The 9749-nt window shown below is 63.2% G+C and overlaps 1 protein-coding gene across 2 annotated transcripts; it reads right to left on the reverse strand.

Annotated features, from left to right (window-relative positions):
• Positions 1 to 534: 534 nt before the first annotated feature.
• On the reverse strand, positions 535 to 5351 carry FGF17 (fibroblast growth factor 17). Of its 2 annotated transcripts, none has more exons than XM_037028909.1 (5): positions 5317 to 5351; positions 5110 to 5146; positions 2112 to 2256; positions 1861 to 1967; positions 535 to 828 (listed from the first exon to the last, which is right to left on the reverse strand). In XM_037028909.1, the coding sequence occupies exons 1-5, from the start codon at positions 5349 to 5351 to the stop codon at positions 535 to 537; spliced, it is 618 nt and encodes a 205-aa protein (XP_036884804.1). The 2 variants fall into 2 exon arrangements, with proteins under 2 accessions (XP_036884804.1, XP_036884803.1); XM_037028908.1 differs by having other exon boundaries at positions 2112 to 2289.
• Between the last annotated feature and the right edge of the window lie 4398 nt (positions 5352 to 9749).

A 9749-nucleotide genomic window follows, 5' to 3' on the forward strand; every position in this document is an offset into this window, starting at 1 on the left:
GCGTCCCCGCGCCTCTCCCAGAAGACAGTTTGTCGCCAGTGGGTGTTGGATCCCTCCACCCCTCGCCCCCTTCAAATGCCAGTTTGCAGGAAAACCGTTTTATTCTGGGGCTGGGAGCTGGGGGGTGTGGGTGCAGGCCTGGGGAGTGGAATATGAAGAATGGTCAACCCTCTTTTTCCTTGCTACAGTCTGGCTTGGAGGAGCGGGGGGCGGCGCAGGCTGAGTGAGTCACCTCCCGACAGTGCCTGCCACACCTTGAACCCTCCAGCCTTGCTCCTCCGTTCAGTGCCTCTGGTTCTAGTGCCTGGCCCACCCCTGGGGGCCTAGTCCCCTGCGGGGGGGGGTCCAGAAGGTGGCCCAGAAGGGTGGCCAGTCCTGCCCCTCTGCAGCGTGGGGCGCTGGCGCTTGTTGGTCCTCAGGACCCTCCTGGGGGTTCTGGCTCCCCTCCCTCCACCCTAGCCCCGTCTTTGGATTAGGAAGGGAAGGGGACGGGAGGGCTGGTGAGGGGCAGCTGCCCCACCCCTGTGTCCCTGACTACGTCAGGGGCTGCGGCCTCCGCGTGCGCTTGGTCCGGCGAGTGGGGGCTGAGCCCACAAACTCGAACTGTTTCTGCCGCTGCACTTGGTTGGGGAAGGGCAGCCGGCCCTCGTAGAGGCGCTTGATGAAGTGGGCCTCGCGCTGGTTCTGGCGGCTGCGGGAGGCCTGGCGGGGCCGGCCCTGCCGCGTGAAGGCCATGAACCAGCCCTCGTGCCTGGCGTTCTGGAAGGCCGTGTAGTTGTTTTCCAGCACGATCTCCGTGAACACGCAGTCTTTGCTCTTCCCGCTGGGCTGTGGGGGAAGGAGGGAGAGGAGGGAAGTTGGTCCACCCACCCTGTCTGGCTTCTCTGACTTAGGGGCCTAGCTTAAGACTGAGGAAGGGCCGGGAGCCCAAGGATTTCTGCCTGGAGGCGGCGCCCTTGCCGGAGAGGCGAAGGTGGGAGAAAGCAAGGAGCTTCCTTCCGAGTCACATCTAAACTTAACACAGACTCGCTATCTGGAAGTCACACACCTTCATCAAGGTGTTTGTGACGCTGAGCTTCACTTTCCCAAGATGTGGCACAAAGATCTAGGTAAGGGTACGGCTCGTGCACCGCCGACGGGCCCTTGTGCACGAGAGCGGTCGCAGTCTGGGGGTGGCGTGGCTGGGGGGGCCCAGTCTCTGATGAAGAGAAGGGGCAAACATTTACGGACACCAACTGTGTCCAGGGCCACACAGGCACCCCTCTGACCCTGTGGTGGCCCTGACTCTGTGCCCATTTTTGTAGATGGGCAGCCTGAGGCTGAATGAAAAAAGGCAAATATTGGGTGAGAAGTTCCAGAGTTGGAAGCCAGGACTGACCAATGCTGAGGGAAATGGGATTCTCCCTGCGTGACAGCCAGCAGGAGGTCACACTAGTCAGCGGTCACACTCGCAGGTGGCTGCACTAGCACGTGAGGACACTAGCAGGCAGTCAGTGTGTGCTCTGCTGGTTGGATCCCTCGGAGCCCACTGACCTCAGGGGAGCTTCTGATCTTGCAGGAATGCCTACTTTCAACCCCGGTAGGTGCTGGAATCCTCGCTTACAGATGCTGGGAACCACCCGGGGGGTGCTGAGCCCCAGGCCTGGTGGGCCGTCAGTGACCTCACAGTGCTGTGGACACAGAGGGAGTCACTGAGATGCGAGCGCAGAAGTGACTGCGGTGGGTGGAAGCAGAAGAGTCGAGGTCCTGGCCGCCCCACAGGCTGCAGGGAACAGGATGCAGGTGGGCCCTGGGCGCCCCTCCCCCGTGAGACCCGGTCAAGCACCCGGTCAAGCACCCACTCTGCCCTCCGGGCCTCACCTTCCCGATGAGCTTGCCCCTCTTGCTCATGCAGATGTATTTCTCACTCTCCGCCCCCTTGATGCGCACCCGGCTCCCAAAGGTGTCTGTCTCCACGATGAGCTTGGCTGTGATGGGGGAGGGAGAGGGAGGCTCTGTCCACGAGGGTTGCTTGCTCAGGGGTCTACAGGGGCCCCCCAGCCAGATTTGGGGATGAACCAGGTGAGGCTGGCCAGGGCTGTGGCCGGCCTCAGGTGAGGGCTGGGTCTCACCAAACTTGTTGCCGTCCTCAGCGGTGGCGGAGATGCGACGCCCGGTGACCTGCACGTGCTTGCCGCTGGTCCGGCTGTAGAGCTGGTACTCACGGACCTGCCGCCTGCTCAGCTGGTCGGTCATGGCGCCCTGGTCCCTCACGTACTGGTTAAAATTAGGAGACGGGTGATTCTCCCCCTTTGCGGTTACCAAGGGAAAAATAGTGTCAATTTGCTTTGGGCAATACCACTGCGGGTCCCTCCAGGGGAGAGGGGTGCAGAGGGGAGTGCGGTGGGCCAGCCACCTGTCCTGGGGAGAAGAGGTGCAAGGTGAAGGGGGCAGAGGGCCGTGACCTTCTCAGGCCAGTGGGTGAGCCAGCCATGACCTCCTGGCTCCCTTTCCAGCCCACAGTGGAGAGCCAGCGGCCGCCCAGACCTGGGCACTTGGTGGAAGAGCGCCCACTTGGAACCATGACTCTGGGAGCTGGAAGGAACCCTCAGAGCTGTGCTGGTGTCCGACCCCCGGATTCTGTGGAGCAGGTGTGCAGGTGGCATGGCTGGTTAGGGGAAGGACCCCTGTCCTGTCTCTGGTGTTGGAGCTTGTCACCTCTCCAGAACTCTGGGGTCTTGGCTCTGTTGCCAGGACAACCAGATTTTCTCTCTCGTCCTCCCTGCTAGCCTTGAAGGACCCTATGCTCAGCACACACATGTGCACACACAGCAGCTGATCTGTTTAGGGTCACCGGAGAGCATTACAGGGGCTTTGAGAGCCCTGTCTCCAGGCTTCTGCTGGACCCCTGGAGAGCACTTCTTTGTGGCAGGTGGAGTCCAGCTGCCCTGCCTCTCCCCATGTGCTCAGGGCCCTCCAAGAAGCCAGACTCCCTGCCAGATCTCCTCCCTCCTGTGTGGGTGGGGTGCCTCCTTATAGGGGGGCAGTGAAGGCAGCCGCCAGAGGTGCTATGGGCCCGGGCCCAGGGCTGCTCCCTTGAGGCCACCTGCCTGTGCCACAACAAAACTGAGGCTGGTGGCCAGTGCTGCCACCACCCACCCACTTCCCCAGGAGACTGGAAGGGCTCTGTGCGCCCACACGACAGGGCGGACAGAGGCAGGATAAGTACTCGTCCAGGCCGGTCTCCCCTCACCCATCGGCAGCACTGAGCGGAGACAGGGGCCGTGCCCAGCCCCTCTCTCCGTCCAGGTGCAGCCTGGATGGCAGCTCCCAGCTTCGGGCCGCAGCCGAGGCTCCTGCACTAACATGTTCCTCTCCCCACCTGGCCCCTGTAGCCTGTGCTGAGACAGCCCTTCCCTATCCCCAGTCCCTAAGCCCAACACCATCTGGATGGAGCCAGACTTGGATCAGCATCTGTGAGGGCCACTCTCTCCTGGAGGGAGGGGTGCGAACTGTCCGACGGAGGAAGGGAGGTGAGGGGCGGCTGGAGGCCCACAGTGCAGCCCGCCCCGGTTAACCCTGCCTGTCACTGTTCATTTCCAACCTCAGTGTGGCCTAGGCCAGGAGCCTGGCCAGGGCTGCAGCCTGGGAGACCCCAGCCCAGCCCACGCTCCTCCTGGGAAAACCTGAGGCCTGCGTTTGGGATGGGGGACCTGCCTCCCTGCCAGGGGGTGGGGTCTGGCTGGCAATGGGGTCCGCTTGTCCCCAGCCCCAGTCGCCTGGCCCAGGTTCAGGCCCTCCGCCCTTCTTGGCGGGCAGCCTCCTTCAGGCTGTCTGTTCCAGGTCAGGAGCATAGAGGCCCCCCCAAACCCCCTCCTCTCCTCATCCCCCTTCAAGCCCTGCACAAAAGCAGCCCCACGCCCCCCCACAGCCCACAGCCCACAAGCCGCTCTCCCCGCGGGACCTTGCCTGTCCCTTTCATGTCCCCGCTGCGGGGGACCTCCCCTTCCACTGCACAGACAGCTGCTTGTCAGCCAGCCCCTCAAGCATGGCTGTGGTCCGGCCTGCCGGCCCCCCCTCCAAAGGGGGCGAGGGGGCACTTCAAGGGGGAAAGGACAGCTTTGCCACCTTCCCCGAATCCTGAATGGGGCCTCAGCCAGGCCATAACCGCCAGACCAGCCACACCATTGTGCTGATTCCCCTTCCAGAGCAGGTTGGGCCCACCCCCAGGCCCCTCCCGGCCAGGCTGGGGGGCTTTCTTCTTGCTCTCCCTGGATGTGTGAAGCAAAAGGCCTGGAACGGGGGCTTGAGCAAAAGGGGGAAGGAAAAGGGGGGTGTCTCCCTCTCTCTCTCTCTCCCACCCCCCCACTGCTTCAAAGGCAGCCCCTTTCCCTCTCCCAGAGAAAAGGCGTTCACCTTCAAAAAAAGTCCCCACTGGATATGAAGAGAAGCGGCCTCTGGCCTGGGAAAGCCAAGCGCTCTCCCCAGCGCGGTTCTGGACCAGTGCATTTTAATAGCTGCACTTTTATGGAGGATCACAAAAAGGGACCGAGCCCAGTGCTGGGGCTGTGCTGGGGCCGGAGGGAGGTGGGCATGGGGGGCGGCCTCGGGGGGCGGGGGGCGTGGGGCGTGGAGAAGCAAACCCCAAGTCTTGTCTCAAGCAACCTCTTTGGGCTTGACCTCACTGCCTGTAGGTAAGGAGTCCCCAGCCCTGGCTGGCCCCCAGGATGGCCCCCACAGGGCACCTGTGTTGGTGGGAGGGGGGTCATGAGAGGAACACACAGGTGGTTTTACATGGGAACATGTCTCTTCAGGTACAAGCCTCACCTGAGCCATCACCTCCACCCTCTTCCGGCCGCACTGGCCTCGATCCCTCGAGTCTGTGCTGCCTGAGCACTTAACCTTGGAGGGACCCAGTGTGGAGGGAGGGAGGGAGGGTCATGGGAGGGAGGACAGGTAAAACCCTGTCAGTCCCCAAACCTGCAACAGTCCCTTCTCCTACCCCCTCCAAAGGCTGAGCCCCTCGAACACCAGAGAGGCCAGAGCCTGCCTCTGTGATGCGGAAGGAGACTGCCCCCTGCCCCTCCGGGGGAGGGGGGTGAGGAGAAGCTGGTGGGACAGGGCGCCTACCTGAGTTTGACAGCAGAGAACGAGTAGCTGCAGACACCTGTGTGGGGACGTGAGGCAGAGCCAGGTGTGGGTGTCAGCGGCCAGCCCAGGCGCACCGGGCACCGCCCCCCGCCCCCCACCTCACCCGCCAGTCGTGGGGGAGTCCCGCTAAGACTAGGGCTGCCCGACGGGGCGGCAGGACTGCAGCGGGAGAGGCGGCGCACTTACAGAGCGAAGCTGGGCAGCAGGCGCGTGGCTTCCATCGCCGCTGGAGAGGTTTCTTGGGGCAGCGGCCCCCTGCCCCCAAACTCAGGAGAAGATGTGGGCAGTCCCTGGGGGTAGAGTCCCAGAGAAGCCAAGGTCTCTTCAAGCCACAGGTTTTCAGAGGGGAGAGGAGAGAGAGGGGCGGAGGAGGAGAGAGAAGAGCTGGGAGGAGGAGATGGAGCAGGGGGAGGAGGGCGTAATGGGGAGACTGAGGTGTGAGGTGTCCACCTTCCCAGCCAGAGAGACGGCAGAGCAGCCACTGGCGAGGCTGCCAACCTCTCCTGGGCTCCAGGCGCAGAGGACAGCGCTGCTGGGGCCGGCTTGACAGGAGGCTGGCCCTGTGGTCCCCAGTTGTCCAGACCCTCACGGACCCGACGGCAGCGCCCCTCCGCCCCTCACGCCGGCCTCCGGTTTGGTGCCGCGCTCACTCCCTGAGGCTGAGCGGCAAGTGTCTATCTGGGGTCGCTGGGTCTGGCTGGGGACGGAGATTCCCAGAAGCAGCCTTAAAAGGAGGAGCCTCCCGGCAGGGGGCAGGAGGTGGGCTTGGCCTGCGGGGCTTCCACTGTTCCGTGCCCCCGGAGCCCCTGGTCTGCACTCTGGTCATAGGGGAGGAGGGGTTAAGACTGTCCCGGCTGGCAGCAAATAGCGGGTGCCCCAGCTTGGGGGTCTGGGGTGAGGGGGCAGAGGTGGCTGGGGCTGTGGAGGACCCCCGTGGAGTCCTGAAAGCTGCCTGAGGCGGGGCCTCAGGCAGCTTCCTCTGAGAGATGGGCAGGAGCGCCCAGGGTGCCGGAGCACCCAGAGGCAGCTCGCTATCCTCAGTGGGTAGACCGCCAGAGGGCCACGTTCTGGGCCTCACTCGCCACCCTGGAGCTCGTCACCCTGAGCCTCTGAGGACCCCTCCCCATGTCCCCAGGTCCCCTCACAGCTGCTGGGGAGGAAGGGCCCACCAGCCTGTTCACTGGGCTGTGGTCCCACAGGGCTCTGTCCCAGGCCAGCGGCAACCCGTGCCTGCCGCAGGCCAGGGAACCCAGGCGAGCCAGTGGGCAGTTCGCTCAAACCGGCCCAGCTAGCAACAGAGCGCAGGGCTGGGTCTTCAAAGACCCAGCTCTCTGTCCTCAGGGGTTGTGTCTGGGATCTTTCTGCTGTGTCCACACCCTCAGGGTCCGGCACAGCCCATAGCCACAGCCGAGGTCTCCATCCCTCCAGAAGGTCGGTGGTGACCTCTGGAGGGGGCTGGTCCTGGGAGACCTCTGAGGGAAACCCTGCCTCCACTTGGGAAGCTCACTCCTTGGCTCAGCTCTTGGGATGGGGTTGGGGGGAGGGGGAGCTATGCCCCCGGGAAGGGAAGAGAAGGGGAAATGCTGACTGTGGATTGATTTACCTGCGGAGATAAGGGGGAGGGCACAGCTCTCACCCCAGGCCTGCTTCTCACCTTCCTGAGCTGGATCAATCCACAAAGTCGTCTGCCATCCCCCACCCCAGACACCTCTGCTCCTTTGCTGTGGCTGCCCTGCGCACCTGGTCCCCCGCCCCTGGGCTCCCCAGGCCATTCACGGGGCCGGGCAGGGGTGGGGCCGGGAGCCCGAGCTGGCCTGGGCAGGGTGGCATTGGCCCCCAGCCCTGCATAGCTGGGGTGTCCAGGGTTGGAATCAAACGGAAAGAATGTCAGCTCTAGGAAGGGTCTCGGCTCTCAAGGATGAGGGTTTCACAGCTACTTGGCGACAGGGCCGGGACTCCAGGCCAGGGCTGGCCCCTCTTACACACCTTGCCCGCCCGCTGGCCATGCTACTTTGACCAGGCCGCCCCTGCTGCCAGCATCGGGCTTTCCCACAGTCCTCACCTCACCAGGGACCCACGGAGACCCTGCCTCCTCCCTGCTGCGCCTGGTGCTGGCTCTGCTCCGTGACCTGGAGCCCACACCCTGCTAGCCTCCAGCTCCCAGCTGGGGCACTGAAGGTTACACCTCCTCCTGACCTTCATCTTTCGGTCACAGATGAGAGGGAGGCGCAGGGAGGAGATAGCCCAGGCTTGGGCCTCGGTGGGGATGTGGAGGGTGGGGACAGATGCGTCCTAAGGTGAGGCAAGGGTGGGACGTTCTGCCTGGGCCCGAGGCCTCTTAAGTCTGAGTTCTGTAGATGAAGGGCCTGCATCATTGGCCAGCCCCTAGCCCAAGCTGGGTCCCCATGGTAACAGATGCCAGCAGTCAAGCCTGGCCTTGGGGTGCAGCCAGGGGACTGGTGCCAGGGGGCTCTGGGGCACATCTTCTGCTCCTTGTCCCTTTCCATTCTGCACCTGCAGGCTTGGCCTCAGACGGGCTTGCTCCTTTACCCCCTGGACAGGTCAGCGGTGGCCCCAGGGGGGAGGCGATCTGGAGAGTCCCAGGCCTGGCCTCTGGCTCTGTGCCCTGGGCCTGGCGGGGACCGGCTGTGTGACCTGTGCGAGTCCCTCACTCCTCTAGCCTCAGCTTCCCAATGCAGAAGAAGGAAGTGACCGCTGTTGGAAATGTCAGAGCTGCCAGTGTTGCTGAGATGAAGGACACTCCCTGAGAAGTGTCAGATACCCCACTACCCCAAAAATGGGGGGAGGGGACAGAGACCCTCTTCTGTGGGGGGCCTCAGTTCCCCTAAACTTTGACTGACTTTCCAGGAGTGAGGATGGCAGGAGGTGATAGGGAAGTGAGAAGTAGCCCTGGCTGCACAGTGGCTAATCCCCACCCCCTAGTGACAAGTTCGATACCCACCAACTGGGCTGTCTCACACCTGCTCCCCCTGTAAGCCCAGCTGGTGCAGACACAGACTCACAGAGCCCACCTGTGGACGCACCACTTGCCACCACCTGCTTTGATGCCAGCCCACCTTTTTCCTGTTGAGAGGCAGGAGAGCTAGGGCTGCGGGAGGGGGAGGGCAAAGGGCCTCTCGGCAATGCAGGTGGAGCCCCATTCTTGTCTTTTGTCCCGCTGGCTGCCAGCACAGGGAAATCAAACTAGCGACCAGCGCCGTGGAGGGCGGGCGCTTGTGGGGCTGGCTGAGCGTAGCGTTGCTGTGGCCGGGCTCTGGGGCTGCCCCTCCTAGGGCTCCAGTGAGGCCGGGAGTCCAGACCCAGTTCTAACGCCCGTTGTCGGTGTACAAGACTTTTGAGCGACCACGGGTGCTTGCCTCTCCCTCCCTCTCCTCACGGTGGGGTAAGAACAAGGGCTCTGGGCCCCACTACCTGGGAGTGAATCCTGGCTTCTGCACTAGCTGTGCGACCTGGGGTGGGGGGGCAAGTGGTCTACCCCTTCTGTGCCTTCCTGTCCACATCTGAGGGCTAGGGCCGGTAACGCCCTGCACCCTGGCAAGGTTGGGGGGGTTAACAGGGCAAGTCTGTGCTGGGGCGCAGAGTGGCGATCACACCAGCCTTCCTCCCTCTGAACCTCCAAGCTTGCTCTGCCTCAAGCCCTTTGCACCCTCTGTTCCCGCCCCTGGAAAGCTCCCACCAGCTCCTCTCATAGCTGCTTCCCCCGAAGAAACCTCCCCAGATCTTACTAACAGCACTTCACACTCTGGAAATTAGCCCGTTTCACTTCCGACAAAGCCCTCGAAAGTTACTGGAATTACGTTGTTGACTTCTGTGTTTCCACCAGGCTGTTGCTGGGTGGGAGACCTAAGCTTGCTGCTGACCTGCAGTGCCCAAGGCTCTCCCTCTGGGACCCAGACCTGGGGTCCTGGGAGAGGGCAAGGCCAGCTCCCCATCAGCTCACTGTAGGCCTGGCTGGGAGGGGCCTGGCTGTGGCCCCTCAAGTCTAACCTGAGCTGGGGGCCAGCCATGTGCCACGTGGGGGAACCAGCTCCGAGGGGGCTCTGCAGGCCTGGGAGAGGGCGGGGCCTCCACCCCGTTCCCACCCTCTGTTGGAGTGGCTCAGTTGGTTGGAGTGTGTCCCGAGACCAAAAAGTCAAGGGTTCCATTCCCAGTCTGGGCACACACCAGGTTGCAAGTTCTGTCCGTGGTCGGGGCATGCACCAATCAATGTTTCTCTCTCACATATTTCTCTCTCTCCCTCCCTCTCCCTCTCTAGAAGCAATGAAAAAACATCCTTGGGTGAGGCTGAACCAGAAGCAGGATTAGCCTGTGCCCCGAGGCCCAACAGACGCACACCCTCAGGTTGGGCCCACAGGGTCGAGGCCCTTCAGTTCTACACCTAAAAAACAGGGCCTTGTGGGGAGGGAGTGTAGATGCAGGGAGACCCACAGCAGTTCTAGCTCCCTCCCTCACTTAGGGCAGAAGGCAGAAGCTGGGTGAGGGGCTGGGACACTTGGTTCTTGCTCCAAAGATTGGCGCTGGAGGTGCCAGGAGGAGGAGATGATAGATCCAGCCGGAAGGGCCTGGCCTGCGGCCGCCCTCTGCTGGGCACAAGGGCT

Source organism: Sturnira hondurensis, unplaced genomic scaffold (genome assembly GCF_014824575.4).
Source record: "Sturnira hondurensis isolate 20B ecotype Veracruz unplaced genomic scaffold, ASM1482457v3 Scaffold0020119, whole genome shotgun sequence".
In the NCBI taxonomy this organism is placed as follows: Eukaryota; Metazoa; Chordata; class Mammalia; order Chiroptera; family Phyllostomidae; genus Sturnira; species Sturnira hondurensis.

Bases quoted from the DNA above. Each gene is read 5' to 3' on its own strand.
- FGF17 (XM_037028908.1), bottom strand. From the start codon at position 5,351: ATGGAAGCCACGCGCCTGCTGCCCAGCTTCGCTCT. The intron at 5,147-5,316 runs GTAAGTGCGCCG...GTCCCCACACAG, and splicing joins CTGCTGCCCAGCTTCGCTCT to GTGTCTGCAGCTACTCGTTC. The intron at 2,290-5,109 runs GTAGGCGCCCTG...GTAACCGCAAAG, and splicing joins TTCTCTGCTGTCAAACTCAG to GGGGAGAATCACCCGTCTCC.